The 21783-nt window shown below is 64.8% G+C and overlaps 1 protein-coding gene across 6 annotated transcripts; it reads right to left on the reverse strand.

Moving 5' to 3' along the window:
• Positions 1-82: 82 nt before the first annotated feature.
• Positions 83-12475, reverse strand: SP2 (Sp2 transcription factor). Of its 6 annotated transcripts, XM_082331914.1 has the most exons (10): positions 12378-12462; positions 10904-10989; positions 10221-10386; positions 9492-9945; positions 6449-6524; positions 4872-5825; positions 3981-4281; positions 1674-1848; positions 1402-1595; positions 83-982 (listed from the first exon to the last, which is right to left on the reverse strand). In XM_082331914.1, the coding sequence occupies exons 5-10, from the start codon at positions 6509-6511 to the stop codon at positions 882-884; spliced, it is 1788 nt and encodes a 595-aa protein (XP_082188040.1). In that variant the 5' UTR covers positions 6512-6524; positions 9492-9945; positions 10221-10386; positions 10904-10989; positions 12378-12462; the 3' UTR covers positions 83-881. The 6 variants fall into 6 exon arrangements, with proteins under 6 accessions (XP_082188040.1, XP_082188038.1, XP_082188039.1 ...); XM_082331912.1 differs by lacking the exon at positions 9492-9945; XM_082331913.1 differs by lacking the exons at positions 9492-9945; positions 10904-10989 and having other exon boundaries at positions 12378-12471.
• Positions 12476-21783: the final 9308 nt, after the last annotated feature.

Here is a 21783-nt window from a genome sequence, read left to right on the forward strand (position 1 = left end):
ACCAGTTACAGTTAATAAAGTATAGTATAACAGATCTGTCACGTAATCCAGAAAACAATCTCGGGCAGTTACAACTAAAAAATAAAGTGGATTTGTTTAATTTAAAAGCTCAAAAATAACAAGCCATATGTTTTTTAAACATGTAGTAAACACAAAAGCAATATAATCTATGATACAATGTACACTATACACAGTGGGGATGGCGGGCAGCACACGGGGGAGGAAAGGGGGCTGAAGTCCCAAAATTCAAAAGGAAACGCCACGTCACTTGGAAACAGAAAAGGGGGGAGAGAGAAATCATCGGAGAGAAAAGAAACCTCTTCGGTATTGGAAAAGAAACGTTAGGAGAAAAGGGGGGCAAGAAGATGGGCAGCATCTTACAGAGAAATTAAATAGAGATTAAAAAAAGCACTCACAATACACAGTGTTCGTAATCGGGAGCGGGGAGCGTAAGGCAACGATCTCCATAGAAAAAAGGGACCTTCCAAAGGGGGTTATATAGATATTTATAGCTATTTATAGACTTTAAATATAAAGTAGGAATGTGCTGTGGAGCCTCTCCCGGCCTGCCCGCACCGGAGCGTGCAGTCCCCTCCGCGCCCGGCTCCCGCGTGGCCGTGAGCGGTTTCGCCGGGCTCCGGGCCACCGGCGGGCCACCCCGTGGCCCTGGGGATCCGCAGGGAGGATCGGCCCCTCGCGCCCTTCCGAAAGGGCTGCGGTTCTGCGTGGGGGCCCAGGCGGCGGCGGAGGAAGGGCAGGAGGACATCCCCGAGGGCTCCTCTTCCGCGGGCGGCCGCGGCCGGGGACGCCGGAGCGTTGCGGCGTCGCAGGCTGGTGCCCTGGCAGGGTCTGTCCGCGCAGCCAGGGAGCCGCTCCCGGCCCTACAAGTTCTTGGTGACCAGGTGGGTTTTATAGTGCTTCGTCAGGTGATCGCTCCGCATGAAACGTTTCTGGCACTGCGCGCACTCAAATCGCTTGTCACCTGCGGGGAAGAGCGGCGGCGGTCAGGAGGCGGCAGCCGACGCGCCGTGGCCCCGGCAGCACCGTCACCGAGTGACGTTTGGGATCCCCAGATCCCCATTTTGTCCCTGCATTCCCCTAAACCAGCCACGGTCAGGCCAGCGGGGACCTCCCGGCCCGTGACACCTCTGTCACCACCATCATCGGGAGAGCCCAAAGCAGCAGAGACCCCCCCAAGCTCTTCAGTCCCTCCCAGTAACTCAGCCAAATCGCAAGACCAACTTGCGGTAGCCCAGGATCATCCCAGCCCTCGGCTCAGCACATCCCCTTGGCTCTCGCAAGGCTCAGGACCCCGCACGGGCTGGGCCACGATTCGGGGGCTGCCCTGGGAGGGAGGGGACCGCGCCACGGTGCCGAGCCGTGCCCCGCGGGGCCGCAGACCTGTGTGCGTGCGAGCGTGCCGCTGCAGCTCGTCGCTGCGTGTGAAGCGCTTCCCGCAGAAGACCCAGTTGCAGACGAAAGGACGCTCGCCCGTGTGCAAGCGCACGTGAGCGCGCAGGAGCGAGGTCTTGCGGAAGGTCCTCCCGCACTCGGGGATGTGGCAGATGTGCTTCTTCTTCCCTGGGTCCCCCGGCCTGGCGAGGAAAGCCACGGTTAGCCTTGCAGACGGGTGCCGGTCCCGCAGGGCTGCCCCTCTCCCGCTCCGTGCTCACCTTTTCTCCCCGTCCTTGCAGTTGGGGCAGGTACACGCCATCCGCCGCCTCTTCTCCCCCGGCTGGATCTCTCCGGACAGCGCTTGCTCCATCTGGAGCTGGATCTGAGTCGGGCTCAGGCCGCTGATGGTCAGGTTGTTGCCGGACACGTTCTGCACAGTCAGCTGCTGCTGGCCTGGGGAGGAAAAGGGGGGGTCAGGCTCTGCCCCTCCGCTCTCGGGGGGCCACGCTGCGCCCGCGCCCACCGCGTCCGTCCACGCTCCTCGCGCGGGTCCTGCTGAAAGGCTCTGGAGGCGGCCGGCCGGAGGACAGACCCCGCCGCGCGCGGGACGGGACACCCCGGGTCTCGACGCCCCCAGCCCCGCATGCAGCAGCGCCACGGCCCCCCTGCCCCGCCACGTGCTGGTCCCCAAGCGGGGCCGGTAAGTCCCTTTTTTCTGAATATACTGTGCGGTTTTTCAAAGTTTTCGGTTTGACCCTTCGGGGTGGGGAAATGACCAAAGAGGAAACAAAAAAGAAACTTTGAAAAAACGTGCAATATATTGACCAAAAAAACGGGACTTACCCTGGACCCTAAGGGCCGCTCCACGCTCGGGCGCTCACGGAGGCGGCAGCCTGGGCCTTGCACAGCACCCGGCAGCCGTGACGGGGGCTGGAAAGAAGAAGACGGGGTCAGCGTCAGCAAGCGGGATCGCTGCTCTCGGGGGCAGCGGGGAAGGAGGAGTGGGATTTGACGGCGGAACGAAGAAGGGGTGAGTACAGAGGGGGAGGATGGGATCGGGGGGTGCAGGCAGAGCAAAGGTGCCACCACATCCGCTGGGAGGGCAAGCGCGAAGCCGAGGGACGGGGCAGCCCTTTGGCAGCACCGCGAGGCACGCGGCCGCTCGGGAGGCAGGCACGTCCCGGCTGAACCCAGGCTGAGACCCGATTCATTTCATAAATGGGCAGCAGCCAGCAGGTCCTACCGGTCCCCTTCGCAGCCGGGGCTGCAGCAAGGTCCCCGCCAGCCTTGCGGCGCGTTGCGGACAGCAGCAACATCTGCCTGTGGCATCTCCCTGACGCTCACGGCTGGCCCCACATTTACACGCAAAGCAGCAATTAAAAACCCCCTTAAAAGCAACCCCAGCGAGGACGGCGGCCCGCTGCGGAGCGTGAAACCACGCTGGCCCGTGTTTTGTGCTGACATCGTTTAGTCAAGCAAGAAAGAACAGCTTCCGACTGCAAAACCGAGCCGGGGCTCCTGCCGGTTCTTGCTGAGAGAGAAACCACCGCACGGCAGCAGGTCTTTCCGGATCAGAAAGCAGATAAAATTCCCTCAGACACAGCTTCCTCCCCTCTGCTCCCTGGTCCCAGCCCATGCCACTGGGACCGGGCTGGGGAAGGTTTGCTGGGCAGGAGGGGAGGACAGAGCAGCTGCCGGGACGTGGCTCTCCTGGCAGCAGGGAGATGAGGAGGCAGACGTGCACCAGGGCTGTCTGCGGCTCCCAGACCACTCCAGCCACTGGCCAGGGCCAGGTCTGGCTATTTTCGGCTTAAGGAAGCCACTTGGCCCACCGAGGTGAGGGGCTGGGTTCACTCAGAGGGAATGGTGATCCCTCGCTACAGAGGTTGGAGGAGCACAGAGCTTGTGTGCGTGAGCGCACCTCTCCTGATTTGGCTACTGGAAGCCCAAACCAGCAGCCATCGCACCCAGGGGATGCGAGGAGAGATGTCCCAGCCCCGGGACCGGGAGCTGGCAGTGCTACCTGTGGAAGGGGCTGCTGGCCCAGGGGTGCCGCGGGAGGGAAAGCCCCGGTGCACCCCGTCCCTCAGCCTGGCTGGGTGCCGGCGCTCCCCGAGACACGCGTCTCACCCCAAGGGCCTGGGCACAGCTCAGCCTTCCCCCTGCAGAGAGCTCGGGAGCAAACAGAGCTGGGCTGGGCTCCGGGGCAGCCTCAGCCCCTGCGCTCAGACGTGTCCTGCAGCTCGGCACGACCGCACAGCCTGACCCTGCAGGCGGTTGTCTCCGCTAACCGCCCTCCCTGACACAGCTTACCGCGATGGGCTTGGAAACACCCAGCAGAACCACCAAAGAGCCACCCTATGAAACACCCGGGGCCTCCTGGAAGGACGGGAGCTAGAGAAGCTGATGACATTTAACAGTCAGCAACATTCAGCCTCAGGGTACAAGGGATCTGTTTACAAAGCTGCAACATCCCAGCTGCAAAGCGTGCTGCTAGCAGGGGGGAGCTTTCTGTCCTCCGGATCAGGGAGCTGCCTACGTCCCGCTGTCCCTCCCGCCCCGTCGCAGAGCAGGGCGCAGCCCACCTCCGGTGTTGGTGATGGTGACAGGCACACCCTGGACTTGCACGCCGTTGATGTTGATGGTCTGCATGGCCTGCGCCGCGGCTGCCAGCTGAGCTGCGTTCAAGCTGATGATGCCTCCGGCGGGGGCGATCTTTGGCAGAGTGCGTTCTTTGCGTGTGGCTGGTTTCTTGCTGCTGCCCCCCGTGCTGGAGCTGCGGGACACGGGGCTGCTGCAAGAGGTCCCAGACGGAGCCACCGTCATGGCTGGAGCTTCCTGGAGCAGCACTGTCTGCAGCTCACCCGACGGCGTTTTGAAGTAGACCTGATGGGGAGAGAGAAGAGGAATGAGACCAGCCGCTGCCACCGGGCAGAGCCCCCTCCACCACGACGGTCGCCCTCCCCACACAACCCAGGAATCGGGGCCTGTGATGAGCCAAAGAGCAGGAGAAGTTGCCTGAGTATCTGAAGACCCTTTGCGGGTCTCCTGAAGAAGGTCCTGGCCTTGCACGGCAGCAAAGGGCTGCTTTGGCCTTGCAGCCTGGTTTCCAAAGGCAACACTAAAGACGCAGTCCTACAGGCTGTGAGCCCCACTCCCTCCATCTCCCAAGAGCTTCTGGCTCATCCCAACCCGAGCTGGTGGCACAGCAGAGGTTTCAAGGACACCGCGCTCCTACAAGTCCTGTAAAAGCAGGCGGCCAGCAAGAGAGACTTAATAAATCCCTGTGGAGGGAAGAGCTGTGCTCCCAACCCTTCTTAGACATCAGAGAATCCACAGAAGCGATGCCTAAACTGGATGCCAAGTTGAGGATGTTTGGCGGCTCACAAAAACCCTTCAGCTTTTTAAAGCCTGGGTAAGAGCTCCGAGGAGAAACAGGGCAGAGGGACCTCGCAGAAGGACACAGGAGGCGGTACCTGGGTAGGGGTGGGTTCCGTCGTCTGGATCTGGAAGTTCTGCGAGGATTTTTGGGGGACGGTGGGGAGCGTGGCGGAGGCGGCCTGGACCACGCGCAGGGCCTGCTGCGGGATCTGCACCACCTGCGACTCCTGCTTGGGCTGCACCACCTGTACCTGCTGCACCACGGCCGGCTGGCCGGAGCCCGGGCTCTGCACGATGAGCAGGTTGTTGCCCGCCTGGATGATGTTCTCCGCCGTGGTCTCTATTAACACCGTCTCCACCTGCTCGGCCACGGCCACGGCGGCGGGCTGGGCGGGCGACATGGCTTTCTTTCGAGTCTTTTTGCTGGGCTTCGAGGGGCTCTCTGCAAGGATCTGAGCCTGCGCGCCCGGCTCAGCGGCGTTCACCAGGTTGTTCACGGGCAGGGTAAGAGTCACGTTGCTGCCGCCGGCTAACTTGACCACGTTGCTTGTGCCCTGCACCGGTGAAGCTCCACCCTTCTGCGCCGGAGCAGGTTTGATGGGCACAGGCTTGTGAGAGGAAGAGGAAGGGGTGAGGATTGCTTGATTCGTGCCCGGAATAATCTGGATCTGGTTGGTGAGGTTGGGCTGGACCTGGATGGTCTGTCCCCCCGCGGCCTGGATCTGGGGCACCGCCTGGTACTGGATGTTGGCGGACGAGCGGCTGCCCTTGTTGATGACAGTTGGGTTCTGAATGGCAAAAACCAGCTGCCCCCCGGGGTAGGAGGTGCCGACCTGAGAGCCCTGGATCTGGAAGAGGTTCCCTTTCGATGACAGGATCCCAAAGCTGTTCTTACCGGAGCCCAGAGGGAGCGGAGCAGGTTTGATTGGGACGAGTTTGCGAGGTGTTGGCTGAGGAGGGGCAGGAGGAGTCACGGCGGCTTCCACTGCGGGGGGACCGATTTTGCTACATGTCGCTGCGAGGAGGGCGAGAGGAGATGGCTGGGAGTCCTGGGGAGCCAGAAAGGAGACGGGTAAGTTAGAGACAGGGGCTTGTGCCAAACATCGGGAGATCGAGTCAGCGAAGGAAAGGGTACACGCTATCGAAAGCAATCCAATCCATGCTAATGAGACACCCCTTATTAAGGGAACTGCTTAATTACCCATATCACGTGTGCCTTTAGCTCACCCCAGTCACACTACTTTTAGCCATCAGGATGGCAACTGCGTTTTAATCGTGTGCCTATGTTCTTACAACCTCTACAAAGCTGCAAATACCCTGCAAGTCTGCTGGTATTTACACCCATTACACACACCCTAGAGTGCTTCATGCAGTTTCAATTCCAAGACCACCTCGTGATATCAGCTGCTAACACAACCCAAGAGGTCCTTAAGGAAAACACAGCGCGGGGAGGAGAAACAACACTCCGGAAGAGTTGGCGTCGGGGCTGGGAACAAGTCCAGAGCGCGGCTCCCCAGCCTGTCCTGCAACTAGCCCGCCTCCTGACGCGGCAATGCTGGCTACGGCAGAGGCAGGAGGGGCCGAACGACGCAGCGTTTGCTGTCCCGCACCCCAGGACACGTCCCTCTGCCCCAGCAGGAAGCCGGGAGCCCGCCGCTGCCCCCGTACTCACCTGGGCAGTGGAGGCGGCCGGCTGCAGGTATTCACTGGGGCTGACGGCAGCAGTCGCAGCCATGCTGTCTCTTGATCTGCGAGGAGGAAGCAGAGAGACGGAGGAGTCAGACCAGCAGCGAGAGCTGAGACCACAGCTCCTCGGCGCACCCAGCCCAAGACCCCGACGCCCCAGGGACTCTCCCAGTGTCTCCCAGTATCACCCAAAACGTCACACCTCATTCACACGCCTTCAGCAGGGGGTTACAAAAGGGCTAAAGAAACCTCATCACCCTCTCCCCTCACTTTCCTTTGCCCTTTGCTCGCCACCAAAGGAAAATGCCAATTACAGTGGGCAACCGGCTGCAGCCCTCGCGCATGTGCCTGCATCCCAGCACAGCCTCGACCTGAAGCCACGGCCCGCCCCGAGCTGAGAAACCATCGCTGCCCTGCCGAGCCCCCCGCTTCAAAGCGGAGGCAGGCATGCCCAGCTAGCCGACGGCCTCCCGGTTCCCAGCTCAGGCCGCCTCCCTGCTCCTTGTTTTTCTAACTTTGGGAATCTCAAAGGACAGAGTTTTGGTACAGAATCGTGTTTTTCAAGGCTGGAAAAACATTGTTTCAATTATTTTGGTATGTTGTCGGTGCTGAGTGTTTGTAAGTCGTTATGTAATTAAAAGGTCACTTCGGGGAATAAAAAAAAAAAAAAAAGCTGCTGGCGCTGGCTGGCAGCGGGACCTCGGGAGGCTGAGAAAAGCTGTCGGCGAGCGGGGAGGAGAGAGCAGCAGCAGGCGGCACACGAAGGAGAGGAGGCGGCCACGGGAGCCAGGGCCACGGAGCCTACAGCTTCAGCGGGATCTGCACACCGGGGAGAGGAGAAAGGCGAAGTTACGGTGGAGGAGCCGGTTGCTCGAGGGCCTCGGCAGGCACAGGCGGGCAGGGAGGGCGCAGGGCGAGCGGCCGCGGCTCCTCCGATGGCGCGGTGGGAGCGTGGGACGAGGCAGGGCCAGCCCGAGGGGCAGCTGTGAGCATGGGGGCGATTCGCTGCCCCTGCGGCTTTGCTGCTTTCCTCTCTCGACACTTTCCTTGGACGTTTGCAATCTCCGATGCGCATCACTTCTGCTGCCCCGACCGCCGCAGAGCAGTAACACCGAGGCTGAGGCCCGACTTGCCACTGGGGCAGCTACAACAGTTTCTTTTTAAAGGTTTAATAGGGCGAAGCCAGGGAAAGAGACTCCTAAATCCTCATAATTTGCTAAATCTTTTGTTCTGGACTAGAAAGACATTTCATCCTCGACGTTTCCTTTGGCAAATTCCCCGGGCACCCCCATCCGGCAGTCGCTGTATGGCTCAATAGTTTGATAACATTTGCCTAGACAAGGTGCCAGGGAGAACTTGTCTGAGCTCGAACACTCTTTATTATTGCTGCTGACAATGTCCTGACTTCAAATGGGGAATTACGGCCGTCTGAGGAGTACGGATGCTTGAGGTTTACTCAGGGCGTCTCTGAAACGCAGCCCTGGCGCAGGCGAGCCGATGGGAAGCAGCGCTGTGGTGTCTACAGAGATGCCTGGACAGCAGGAGCGATGGGAAACACCGGCAGAGCACGAGCAGCACGATGAAGATACGAAGTCCCGGATGGCTTATCACACATCGTACCAGCCAAAAATTAACTGTTGTCTAAGCACAGCGAGTGGCTTTTTGCTGCTCACGGGGACGGGGCAAGAGTGGCATCCCAGGACTGTGGCGGAGGGCTGGTCTCTGGCTCCGAGCGGGTGAAGTGAAGATCTGGCACAGGCAGAGCTGCTGTTTAACGACCTCGTGCTCCTGCCCGGGGAGCTGCGGGAGATCCAGGGTTGGACGAGGGACTCCACAGATGGAGAAAACTAGGCGTGGGTTTTGTTTCAAAGGGACCAAACTCCACGCTCCACAGCCCGGCATGGCAAAGGCTCGACAGCATCACTCGCAACGGAGGCAAGAGGCATCAGCGCAGGCTGGCTGAGGGCGACAGGGCCAGCACCCAACCTCGGAAAGGGCAAACTCGACTTTGCTTGAAGCAGCATCTGCTGCCAGCACGTGGCTGCAGGAGCCCCGGGCAAAAGGCACATCTGCATGGGGAAAATAAGGGGGTTCTTTCATTTTGAAACGATCAGCTAGCAGGGACGGCGCAGGAGGCGTACGTGTTGCTGCCCAATGCAAGGGCCGGTCGCGAGACCTTAATACCGCTTAAGGCTGGGAGAAAAGTCATCTTAGGTAATTGAGATGCAGTCGACGCTCGCATCAAACCAGAGGTGAGCGGCCTCAGCTCCCCCTGCGCCCCTCGGCTGTTCTGCGCAGCATGGACCGAGACGGACGCCTCCTCCCTGGGAACGCGAAGCCTTTTGCCAAACAGAAAGCCGCTAAGAAACCGAGCGATCGGGCCCCGGGCCAAGTCACCAAGGAGCCCGCTTCCCAAAGGCAGGCAGCTCGCCCCTCGCCAGCACAGGCTCCACGGCTCCTCCCGAGGCACCGCGGAGGCTCTTTCACAGCCCTGCTGCGACCGAGCACATAAATCCCCGGGAAGAGTCAAGTCGGAGTCCCAGGCGCCTGGGACGGCATCGCATGGACATTACTCGCCCCATTCCTTAGCGAAGGGCATCCATTCCCTCGAAGCCACTCGCTGCCGCTCACTGTGGCAACTTCCCAGAGACGAAAGCATCAGACGCTCGCACCCAGCGAGCTGGCCTGCGATAAAAGGACGCTTTCTTCCCAGAAAGCCGGGAGCTTGTATGGCTGCCCGAGTTCAATGGCTGCACCCTCCCTTTCAGCAGAATTAGGGCACTGCTGAGGATTAACAGCCCTGACTACAAATAAGAGCAATGCTGAGCTGGCCAGAAAGAGAGACACATACCAGGAGAGATCCCATTAGCCCGAACAAATAAATAAGGATAATGACTGGGGGAGAAGCCCTGTGCCGCCGCAGTTGCGGTGTAATCCCTCCATGAGTTTCTCACTTGTACAATTCACGTCCGAGTCCAGCAGTGACAGTTTCACATCCTGAGGGTGTAACGTGGTATAAACCTACTTACAGCACGGTGAAACCAAGCGGGTACCGAAGCACACGGCTTCACTCTCCGGGTGTTTGCCCAGAACTGGGAGCGGGACTGTCACTGCCTGCGGGGAAAGTTTCTGGATCTGCCCTGGGGGATGCGGACCCTTCTGAGAGGCAGGAGCTCCCCTCCAGCACCCTCTCACAGACGTGCACCACGAAACCGTCGCCCACTCTGCGTTACACGCTTATTCACACCTCACGAAGAATTTGCTGAGCAGTTCAGGTTCAGTTTGCCCTTCTGTAAACCCCCAGCCAAGCCTCAAGCAGACGAGGACTCTCCCTTAAGGCAATTAAAAGGCACTGATTCATAAAACTCATTTTTCTCTGGCCACCTCTTCTTCCTTTGCTTCTCACAAGCACAGTTTTGTATGGAAACCATCTCCCTACAGGCTGGAAGCAACAGCCTCCTCACCCCTTGCCTGCCTTCACCCCTGTGAAAGGACAAAGCAAGCAAAAACTCAGTGACTTCTGGCTCGAGAACAGTTTCCTCCTTTATGTTCCTCAAACTAGCACAACCAGGACTCGTTCCTGCCCCAGGACACATGGACCAAGCACCTCGCGTCCCAACCAACTGTCCAGATACCCTGATATCTACCTGACGGCGCTTTGAGAAGCTCTTGGAGCCCGCCGTGAGCTCACGGCACACGGGAAAAAAAAAAAAGTCCACAGGATTCAAGCGATGGAGCTGTAGGAAGAGAAAACTTACCAACCGCGCCAGGCCATGAGACCCCATGTCCAGCCGGAGGAAACGCCTGCTAGCAGCCAGCTGGACCGCTCACACCAGCACGATTGGTAGGTTTGCTCAGAGGCGGCTCCTTTGCTTCTCACAAGAATTTATTTACTTTGGAAACTGTGCCATTATCTTCAATATTCTACAAGAGATATAAAGGGGAGAGATGTTTTTTTTCCCTTCCTAACCAGGACAAACCCTTCTCCTCAGGGAGCTGCCAGGCAGTCCTCCGCAGGATCTACGGCTTCCAGCGCGGCGGAAGAGCCTGGGACAGAGGCAAACGCTGACGAGAAGGCACCCGCCAGTCCTCACAGCCACAACCAACGCCCCGTCCTGCAGCTCAAGCAGCGCAGGCACTTCTACGCAGCTACAAAACTCCCTTTTGGGGGGGCTGGAAAGGTTTTGTATATTTTAGATCACGATTTCAAGGCCTGTCACCATGATATCCCTGTTACCTTCTCACAGCCCCACTCTGAGAGAGGAAATACCACACCAATTTACAGACAGGGCACAAGCCATCAGTCCAGGTATTCCAGTTGCAAGGGGGTCTCTGCTCCCCAAAATACCCTTCCCATCTGCCCGATGGATCTCTTTTTGGGAGTGCGGGGGGATGAACGTGACCCTAACTTTCAGCACTCGGTTTAAGCCAATTGACGCACCTGATCCGAGTTACCGCGGTTTTAATTAGCGCCTTGAGGGTGAAGGTGAATCAGAGTCCCCTAAAATCCATGAAAGACCTCGGCAGCTGCAAGAAAACGCTCAGGATTATGAAGCCAAGCACAGTCATAGGAGAAAAAACCACGCCAATGGTAGCAGCCCCATTTGTTGCCAGGGCCATAAGCAAGTATTCAAAGTCGGGCAGAAAGGAGCTCAAACACCTGCATATTTACATATTAACAGCAGGAAATCAAGCAATGTCTTATAATAAACTGGCCAGGATTTCTGTTGTTGTTGTTTTAACTCCTGCTCTGACTCCGACACGCCTGCAACGGGGCAGGCGTTACAGCCACTTGCCAACATCAGAGTTTGTTTTCTCCTTCCCTGATGCTGGGGGGAAATTCCCTGGTGCTTTGGGTGCACATAAGGAGGAGGAAGAGAAGAAGCAGCTAAAATAAAGCGAGCCAGGACGGCGGCACTGCCAAGGATGCGGGGGCATTCTGTGGAAGGACCGGCCGCGGGGAGGAGGGAGCAGCGCCTCGCTCTGCACATCAAGGAAGGAGAGGTTTCGAGGCGCGGGAGCGAGCGGATCGCAGGCCACCCCGGAACGATGAGAGGCCCCAGCGGAAACTTCCAGCAGCATCAATCTGTGGCTCCCCGAGCGGCCACGATCCTGTTGCACTGCACATCCCCAGAGATAACCGCCTCGCTCCTTACCTCCCTGCTGCACCCCCAGCCCCGGGAGGGCTCCCCCAGCTCTGCCCTGCCCTGCAGCCCCCCAGTACAGCCAGTGCCCGGGGGAACGAGCCCGAATCCCCCTCCGCATCCCAGGGCCCAGAACGGGACGGGGCTGAAGCGCCCTTCCCCACACAGCGTCCCCAACACACAGCAGCACCCCCCTGCCCCACGCACCCCTCCCCAGAACCCGGGGGCAGCCCCCACCCATGGCACCCCCTGCACGCCTTGGGGGCTCCCAGGCCCGGGCACCCCCAGCGCCCGCTCCCCGGGCACCCCCATCCCCAAGGGCCCTCGCAGCACCCCCGGCGGGGTCGCCCCGCACGGACACACCTCCGCCCGCCGAGCCGGACACCCCTCGGACTGCGGGGCGACCCCGGGGGGACCCCCACCACCGCCCGGGCACCCCCGGGCCCCCGCCGCCACGTACCGGGGCACCCCCCGCACACGGCCCGGGCCCCCACCGGCCCCGGGGCCGCCCCCCCCGGCCCGGCCCGGCCCGGCCCCTCCCGGCGGCGGCGGTCCCCGGGGAGGCGGGCCGAGATGGCGGGGCGGGCCCGCCCCCGACCGGGCCCCGGCCCCGGAAGCGCCGCCCGCCCGCCCGCCCGCCCGGCGCTCGGGGAGGGCGGGCCGGAGAGGCCGCACGCCCCTTCCGGGCCCGGCGCCACCGCCGCTGCCGCCACCCCCGCGCCGCCTCCCCCCGCTCCAGCGCTCCCGCCCCCGCCGCGGGCCCGCACAGACCGGCCGGAGCGGCGGCGGCGGCGGCTCCGACCCCCTCACGGCGCCATCTTCCTCCTCCGGGGCTGCCCGGGCACCGCCCTAGGTGACCCGCCTCCTCGGCGGCCTCTTGACCAATCTCCACCCGGCTTGCCGGCGCTCTGGCCAACCGACGGCGAGATGCTTTATCGCTGGCCAATCCGCCGCGGATTGCCGCTTGATGGGCAGCTCCGCCGAGCAATAGGACCCATGATGGAGTGACAGCTCCGCCAATGGGCGCGGGTCTCCGGAGTGACGGACGGAAGCAGAGACCCAATGGGAGGGCAGATTTCTGATTAACAGCGCAGCTGGCTAATGGGAAGAAGCTCAGCCTGTCGCCATCCGCTGATTGATTGACAAGCCTTCCAGGCGGGGGAGGAGGACTTCCTCGTGGGCGGGAGCCTCCCAAAACCCGCCTCTCGGTTGGTCGCGACCATCTTGATTGACAGTTAGAGAAGACAATGGGAGACACGAGGCGGCCGATCTCCGCTTGTGATTGGCCGCTCGCCTGTGGGGAGGGGTCTGAGCCGTGGAAGCACGATGACGGCAGCGGGGTCCCCGCGGGGGCGGGGAGTCCCGGGGATCCCCGGGGGGTCCCGGCCCCCCCCCCCCGCCCCCCCGCAGGCCCCGGCCCGGCCGCTCCGGGCACCCCCGGGCCGAGACCCCCGGGCCGAGACCCCCCCCGCTCCCCCGCCGTGCCACCGGGGCTGGCCCGGCGCCCATCGCCGTCCCCTCAGGGCTCCCCAGCAGCGGCGGCGTGGGGCAGCCCCGGACCCGCCAGGCCCCGGGGTGCCGGGGGGGGCAGCCGGTGGGGGAGGAAACCGGGGCGCGGGGAGGGACCCCAAGGCTGGTGGCACCCAGCCCCGCTGCTCCTGAAGGAGCCCACCTCCCCCGGGAGGGGGGACCCGGGGGTCGGGGTGCCCAGAGGGGGTCGGGGTGCCCAGGCCCCTCACAAGGGTCAGGGTCGCAGTCCCCTTGCAGGGGTCAGGGCGCTTGGGGGGTGTTGGGGTCCCCAGTCCCCTTGCAGGGGTTGGGACACTTGGCGGGGGGGGTCAGGGTGCTTGCAGGGGTCGGGGTCCCCAGTCCCCTCGCAGGGGTCAGGGTGCTTGGGGGGGGTCAGGGTTCCCAGTCCTCTCGCAAGGGTCAGGGTCGCAGTCCTCTTGCAGGGGTCAGGGTGCTTGGGATGGGGTCAGGGTGCTTGGAGGGTGTCGGGATGCTCAGTCCCCTTGCAGGGGTCGGGGTGCTTGGGGGTTCCCAGTCCCCTGGCAGGGGTTGGGGTCCCAGTCCTCTTGTAGGGGTCAGGGTGCTTGGGGGGGGTCAGGGTGCTTGGGGGCTGTTGGGGTCCCCAGTCCCCTCGCAGGGGTCGGGGTGCCCGGCTGCTGTGACCTACCCTCCCAGCCCCAGGACCACCAGCAGCCCAGGGGCCACCAGCCACCCCTCAGGACTGGCTTGGGGCGGGGGGTCCCCGGTGTCTCCCACCCCCAGACCCCATGCCAGGCCTGCCAGGCCCCGGGGTGCCCAGCTGGCTCCAGCCCCCACGGGACCAGCACCTCCCACTGGAGCCAAATAATTGCTCGGTGCTTTGTTGTGCAGTGTCTATGGCCCCGGGGCCTTCATTTGTGGGAACTTGCTGTGGCGAGTGCCTCCCTTTTAATTACCTCCCCTCCTCATGCTCCTGCTTACTCACCGCCTGGCACCGGCGCCTCCGACCCCCGCCTCGGCCCCCGGTCCCCCGCCGCCCCGGCCTCATGCGGGGGTCCCGGTGGTGCCTTTTGGGGTACCGGTGCCCTGCTTGGATGGGCAGAGCCGCCCGCATGCCTGGGTGCTCGTCCCGCCGTGGGGCGAAGGCTGGCGTGGGCCCGGCCCCAGTGCGGCAGGTGGAAGGGGAGGGCTGGGGCTGGGTGCCCGGCGGGGTCCCCTGGGTGGGGGCTGCCCACGGCCACCCCCGGGACCGGGCTCCGGCCAAGCTCGTAAAGGCTGCAGGAGGCACCGCAGCCACTGACGCTCCCGACGCCGCGCTGGCGTCGTCCTCCATGTGCCAGGGGCACGGGGACGCACACGTGTGGGACGCGGCTACGCCGTGGTGCTGCCTGCCCCGTACCCCGTTTCTGACCTCGCATCCCGGGAGCGGGACCCTGCAGCCCAGCACTGCAGGGAGACACCCTGGGGTCCCTGTCCGGCATCGCCGCCCTCTGCAGAGGGGACCCCAGTGCGGGGGTCCCCAGGGGCTCAGCCCGCAGCAGGCTGCACCCCAGTTGTGCTGGGGCGAGGGAAGGGAGGCCCCGCAGAGGGACCCCGGGCAGTCGGCTGCTGGCAGGAGGCAGCGGTGCCCAAGGGCCACCGCCTGGCCGGGCGCCCGCACAGCCCCGGCTCTGCTCCCGGCGCTCCCTCCCCGGCTGCCGGGACAAGTCTCAGCCTGCCACTCCCTGCCTCAGTTTCCCCAGGCAGGCGGTGACGCCGGCTCTCGGCTGTGAGCCCGGCGCGGACGCGAGCGCGGGCACGATCACTGTCATCGTCCCTGGGAAAGGGCCATCCCCACGGCGCCGGCCAGACCACCTCTGTGCAGCAGGGTGGGGACGAGGACACGCAGGTTGGCACAGCAAGGCTGGAAGGGGGACATGGGGACACAGGGACACAGGGACAAGGGTCTGTGCAGCGAGGCAGGGGATAGGGACACACAGGTTGGCACAGCAAGGCTGGGACAGGGACATGGGGACACAGGGACGAGGGTCTGTGCAGCAAGGCAAGGGACGGGGACACGCAGGTTGGCACAGCAAGGCTGGGACAGGGACATGGGGACACAGGGACACAGGGACACAGGGACGAGGGTCTGTGCAGCGAGGCAGGGGACGGGGACACGCAGGTTGGCACAGCAAGGCTGGGACGGGGACATGGGGATATGGGAACACAGGGATATGGGAACACAAGGACATGGGAACACAAGGACATGGGGACACAGGGACACAGGTCCGCACAGCAAAGCAGGGACTCCTGCAGAGCCAGGCTGCACCGGGAGGACCCGGAGGACCCAGAGGACCTGGAGCCATGACATGGGGCGAGGACACGCCGTCCCCCGCTGTCCCCATCCCCGCAGTCCCCCGCCACCCACCCCGTGCCCCGTGCCAGCTGGATGTGACCCGGCGCGGGAAGCGCGCCCAGGCCCACGCTCAATTACGGCAATTACGGCACCTCCTCAGCCGCCAGCCCGTCCCCGCGCCCGGCCAAGGTCGTTACCCGTTCCTAATGGTTTCTGCAAAGAATTAGAAAGTGGTTTTATGGAGGCTGCTCCCGGGGCGCAGCGAGAGATGGGGGAGGGTGCCGTCACCGCTGTCCGGGGGCCTGGCATCCGCCTGGCACTGCCTCCCGCCCCTTTGGTCCCACCGGGAGCAGAGCTGCTCCCGCACTGGCCCCTGCATCCCCCGAGTCCCACGGGGCCACTGGGGATGGGGACGGGCTGGCGTGGGGCCCTGTGGGCTGGGGGGTGGCCGGGTGCCCCCCATCAACCCCAACCCCGAGGGGTCCCGGCACAGCGCTGTGCCAAGGGGAGGCGGCGGTGGCACAACCGAGTGGACCCTGTCCCTGCTGTGGCTGTGTGGCCCTGTCCCCCGTGGCAGCCACGTATCCCTGTCCCTAGTGAGGCCATGCGTCCCCAACCCTGGTGCAGTGCTGTGTCCCGGTCCCCAGTGTGGCCGTGTGTCCCTGTCCCTGATGCAGCCCCGTGTCCCATCTCCGGTGGAGCTGCGTGTCCCATTCCTGGTGCAGCCATGTGTCCCTCTTCCCAGGGCCACTGTGTGTCCCCATCCCTGTGTGTCCCCATCCCAGGAGGATCCCCTGTCCTCAGTGCAGCCTTGTGTCCCATCATCTCTGCAGCCACACGTCCCATCCCCAGTGCAGCTGCATGTCCCTGTTCCTGGTGCATCCATGTGTCCCATCCCTGGTGCAGCCGCATGTCCCTGTTCCTGGTGCATCCATGTGTCCCATCCCTCATGCAGCCGCATGTCCCATCTCTGGTGCAGCTGCATGTCCCCGTCCCCGGTGCAGCCCAGTGTCCCATCCCTGGTACAGCCACATGTCCCCATCCCCGGTGTGCGATGCCGGGCGCTCCCCACCGCCGTGCCAGGCAGGTTTCTCCACGCAGTGACTGACAGCCGGGACGGTCGGGCGCAGATAGGCAGGGAGATTACATGGAACTAATTAAAAGCCGTATTTAAAACTACACCGAGCCGTCAGCTCCATCGCCACGTCGCAGAGGTCAAGTCCCGACAGTAATTCCTGAGAAATGCTCCCTCGGGGCACGCCGCGACCTGGCACGCACTGCGGGCAAGGGGAAGCCCGTCACGATAATCCCGGTAGATATCTCTGCCAGGCAGGCAGGTGCCCTGCCTTCAGCTTTTCCCGCGGGACCAGGCGGACAGCCTGTGCCAGCCGTCGTGCCCCCGGGGACGCAGCAGTAGCTGGCTGGCACAGGGCTGCACCCTTATCCCTGTGATTCCACGGCTTGGGGTGACAGAGGTCCCACGGGGTCCCAAACTGGGCTGAGGGACCCCATACTGGGTGCCAGTCCTCAGGTTTGGTCACCCATGGGTGCATGGGGCTGTGACACCCCCCCCCCCGCCATGGGGCTGTGAGCACCCAGGGCCACCCCGCTGCTCAGCCGGCATCGTCCCCAGTGTGCCAGCCCCGGCAGGCTCAGGGTCCCCCCGGCTCCCACCAGCATCCCCGGCTGCACCCCACAGCATCAGCCCAGCGTCACTGCCCCCCAGGGCTGTCTGGGTGCAGGGCCGGGGGCAGCACCCCCAAAACCTCAGGGGAGGATCCAGGCACTTCGGCTCTCCCCATCTGAGGCCCCGCGGCCGCCCCCGGGGCTCCCCCTGGGCCCGGGTGATCCAGACGTCGCAGCCCCGTGGCACCCGCTGCAGACCCCCCCGGGCACCCCCCCTCGGGCACCCTGCTCCTGGGCACCCAGCCTCGGCAGAACTCAGCACCCACGTGCGTGGATGGGTGCACGCAGACAGCGAGCGCACGCCCGCACGGACGCGCACACACGCAGGGACCTGGTGCAGCGCGGGGGGCTCATGTCCTGCGCACACGGGCACACGCGGGGACACGACACCCCCTGCGCGCGCACACACATGTACAGCACTGCACACGCATGCACACGCATGCACACGCATGCACGCAGCGCCGAGCCGGCCCCACTCCCCCCACAGACACCAATTTGTTTTATGGCAGCGGAGGAAATTGCTGTCCGCTCCCCTGAGCCAGGAGCCGTTTGAAGTGCTCTGCCCCGGGGCCGGGAGGGGCCTCGGCCGTCCCCCCCGCTCCGTCCCCCTGCTCCGTCCCCCGGCCTCCAACATCCTCCTGGGGCCCGGGGGGACATCTCTCCTCCTCCACCTCTCCATCCCCCTGGCCCTGGGGGGACCAGGAGGTGCCTCTCCTCCTCCATCCCTCCGTCCTTCTGTCCCTCCACCCCTCCATCCCTCTGTCCCTCCATCCCTCCACCCCAATTTCCCCCTGGGGCCAGGGCTGTCCCCAACCCCCATGTGCCCTAGGGCCGTACCCCCCAGCTCAGCACTCCCCATGCCCCGTGCCAGCCCCTTTCGTCCCCTGTCACCCATCGGGGCGCAGTGAGGGCCATGTCCCCCCCCAGCAGGGCCAGGCCATGCCCAGCTCTGGGGACAGCGATGGGGCGAGGGCTGGGGGCACAGGGGGAGGCCGCTGCCTCGTGCCCACCCACGCACCGAGGTCCTGGGTGTAGTTTTGGGGTGCACCGACCCCTCCTGCCCCCGTCCCGGCTCCATGTGGGACCCAGGACCCCCGTTCACCCCTCAGTCCCACCAGAGCGGCTGGAGCGGCTCTTGATGCCTGAGCACTCGGGAGGGATTGGAGGCATTTGCCTCTCGCCTTGTAATTTATGCAAATGGGCTCTGTAATTAGCTGTAATTTCAAAGCACGGCTCAGGGTTTCAGACGCTCGGTGATGAGGAGATGCCCCCCCGGAATGGCGTGATTTCCTCCCCATGTGTGGTCCCAGCCGGGGCTCCAGCTCTGCTCAAGGCGGCTCCAGGACCCCCTGCCACCCCCAGACCCCCGGTCCCCACGGTCCCCATGGTCCCCACGGCTCTCAGCCTCCCGCTGCCCCCAGCCGCATCCCGGTGGCTCCTTCCCCCCCAGCCCAGGAGCGGTGTTTTGGGATGGGGTCCGGAGGATTGTGGGGGGGCCGTGGGGCCAGGCGCTGCTGGTGTGAGCAGGTCAGGGCCTCCCCAGGTCCTTGTCCCTGTCCCCAGAGGAGGCACACGGTGTCCCACATCCTCCTGCCATGCAGCCCTTCTGTGGCCTGGGGGCTGGCAGGGACCGGGGCCACACCAGGAACGGGTGGGAGAGGAGCCACGGCAGCCAGCACCTGAGACCCCCAGGCAGGGATCCACCTCCCTCCCGCACCACCAGTCCCTGCAGCACTGGGGAGACTGGGAAGAGACCCTGGAGCAAAGGGACGCAGCACGAGCCATGTCCCCACCATGTGCACAATGCCCAGAGAAAGGCACGCCATGGGTCCCCGTGGTGGCACAGCCGGGATGGGGATTGGGATCAGGCTGGGGATCGGTCTGGCCGGTGCCTGGAGCTGCACATGCAAAGTCTGCGAACTGCTCCCTGCCCCGCAGAGCTGCTGGCAGCCCCGATACGGCACCTGGGAGGCAGCCGGGGAGCCCGGGGCCACCACCCCAGCCCAAACAACGCTCAGGCATCCCTGAGCTGGAGCATCCCCCTTCCCTGCAGCCACGGGAATGGCCCCCAGCACCTCCCGGGTGGGCGCAGGGGAGGAGAGGCAGCAAGACCCTGGATTTGGGGTCCCCCCGCATCCCCCTTGCACCCCCCAGGTGGGCGCAGGGGAGGAGAGGCGGTGAGATCCTGGAGCTGGGGTCCCCCCGCATCCCCCTTGCACCCCCCATGCGCCCCAGAGAGCACTTGAGCACCGGAGCGCGTGTTCACCGCATGTTCACCCCCATCTATGTACAGCCAAGCCCCCATCAGCAGCTTGCGCTGCCACCTGCCCTGCCCCTGCCTGCCCCCATCCCGGGGTCCCCATCCCGCTGCCCAGCCAAGCCGTGGGGCCACGCTCACCCCACCGGCAGCCACGTTTCGGTGGCGGCGGTGGAGCCATCCCTGGGATGATGAAAACCAGCAGAGTTTTCCCCTGGGCGAAGGAGTTCCCTGCGCCCTCCGCCCGGCCGGGCGCTTGGCAAGCACGGCAGGGAGATGTGGGCTCCCACGCGCCAGCACACCGGGCTTGGCCGGCCGGGCTCGCGGTGCTGCCGGCCGAGATCCTGGCTCTGCCGAGGCGCTAGCACCTTTTCGCATGGGCTTTGGTGGGTTTCCCCCGGGGCCACGAGGGTCCCCGCAGGGTTGGAGCCACCAGCAGCCAGCCCCGTGCTGGCCCAGGGATTTTGGCCGTGGAAATGGGGACACGACGCCCCGGTGATTAACTGGCTCCTCTGGCCGCGGCGTTGCCACCTGGCAGCTCTTGGGGCTTCTCCCTCCCGGCAGCCCCTTGTGCTGGCAGCCTTGGTGGCGGGGGCACGGGAGCTGGGAGGGTCGGATGCCCCTGGCCGAGAGGGAATGGGCTCAGTCGGGACCTCCTGGACGCTTTTGGGGCGCCCTGAATCCATCTGGGTCATGGTGGGTCCTGCCATCAGCATCCCGCTCCCTCCTCTGCGGGTCCAGCTCTGGCCCCAAAACTTGTCCCCTGTCCCCATCCCATTTACCCCACGGCACGGGGCTGAGCCGCGACGGCGCGGGGGGGACAGCGAGCCCCCCACCTGCAGGGGTGACATCCCTGGGGGTAGGAGCAGACGGCCACCCCTGGGTGCCACCCCCGGGCGGGGGGACAGCCGGCTGGGCTGGGGGGGCCCGGGGGTGCCCGGGGGTCCCCGGGGGGGGTTGGCAGGAGGGCGGCAGGAGGAGGGCGGCCACGGGCGCGGGAGGGAGGGAGGGAGGCGGTTGTTTCTTTCTTCTTTAATTACCCCCCTGTTTGCGGTGTCTGCTGCGAACTTCCCGTCCCCTCCCTCCGCTTTCATGCGCCGGATCCTGGGACCGGGACCAGGCTCCTGTCAAGCGGCGGGGCTGGGGCTCTGCCTCCAAGGGTTAAAATCACCTGGGCCGGGGAGGGGTGGAGCTGGGACGGTGGGGAGGAGGGAAGAGCCGGGAGCCGGGCTGGGACCCAGCCATTCCTGCTCGCCCGGCCCAGTGGGTGCCCCGTCGCTGGGGAGCCGCTCGGGTCCCTCGGGGTCCCCTCGGGAGCCAGCGCCCACGCCACGCCGATGAGGACGGAGCCACCGGGAGCTCGTTGCCGCTAGACCCGTACGTACCCCCTCGGCGCTGCCCGCCTCCATCGCCCCGACGGCCGGCGCGGCGGGAGGGTGAGCGGCCGCGGGGACCCCGGCGGGGACCCCCGGGCGGCCCGGGCTGCCGCGGCCGCCCCGACCGGCGGCTGGGAACGCGCTGCTGCCGGCTCCGCCGCCCCGGCCCAGCCCAGCCCCGGCAAGTCTTTGCTTGCCGCCGCCGCCGCGTCCACTGGCCACCGAGCCCCGAGGCTCCCGGCCCCTTCGCCTGCCGCGACGCCCAGCCCTTCACCCCCAAATTACAGCGCGAAGCCCCCTCCCACGGGGACCCCGCGCCGGTGCCAAACCCGGGTGCGAGGCTGGCCCCCCCCGCGCCCCGACCGGTGCTGTCCCGTCCCGTCCCCGCCAAAGCCCCGGGGAGTTTCGCTCCGGCCCCGGGGAGCGTTGCTGTGGGCTCGGTGATGGGATCGCCGAACCCACGGCATCCCCCCTCCCCGCCCCCCCGAACCCTCAGCATCACCCCAAAACCTTCAGCATCACCCCAAACCCACGGCCCCGGCCCCGACCGTCGGCCCCGAGTCTCCCGTCGGGGCTTCCCCGAGCCCGGCCGGGCAGGAGCCGGGGCCGAGGGCCGAGGGCCGAGGGCAGGACCGCCCGCCCAGCCCTGCCGCGGGGCGAGGCACCGGCTGGGGCTGGGAGACGGGCAGAGCCGCCTCTGCCCAGCCTGGACCGTGACTCACGGGACGCATCACTCGCCGGTGCCTCAGTTTCCCTGCGGTGAAATGGCCAACGCGTCGTCGAGCCCCGCCAGGGAGGGGGGACGCTGGGGGCCCTTTGGGGATTTTTGTCGTCATTCCCGGATGGAAAAACGCCCCGGGAGCCTCCACGCGTGGCTGGGGCAGCCGGGCAGGGCCAAAAAGGGGGGGTCCCTCCCAGGCCCGCCATCCCAGTGCTGGTCCCTGGCTTTGAGACGTGTTTCCAGCGGAGCTGGAGAGGGTGTAGCCGCGGCGGAGGTGGTGCGACTCGGCTGTGGGTCTCGGTGCGCGTGGGGCC

Source organism: Platalea leucorodia, assembly GCF_965183815.1.
Source record: "Platalea leucorodia genome assembly, chromosome: 22".
Lineage (NCBI taxonomy): Eukaryota > Metazoa > Chordata > Aves > Pelecaniformes > Threskiornithidae > Platalea > Platalea leucorodia.

What these genes read in the sequence shown, in the direction of transcription:
- SP2 (XM_082331911.1), bottom strand. Translation starts at nt 6,511, where the DNA reads ATGGCTGCGACTGCTGCCGTCAGCCCCAGTGAATACCTGCAGCCGGCC. An exon ending in TGCAAGGACGGGGAGAAAAG is followed by an intron (nt 1,596 to 1,673) that starts GTGAGCACGGAG and finishes TTTCCTCGCCAG; the next exon opens with GCCGGGGGACCCAGGGAAGA. An exon ending in GCACGCTCGCACGCACACAG is followed by an intron (nt 983 to 1,401) that starts GTCTGCGGCCCC and finishes TCTTCCCCGCAG; the next exon opens with GTGACAAGCGATTTGAGTGC.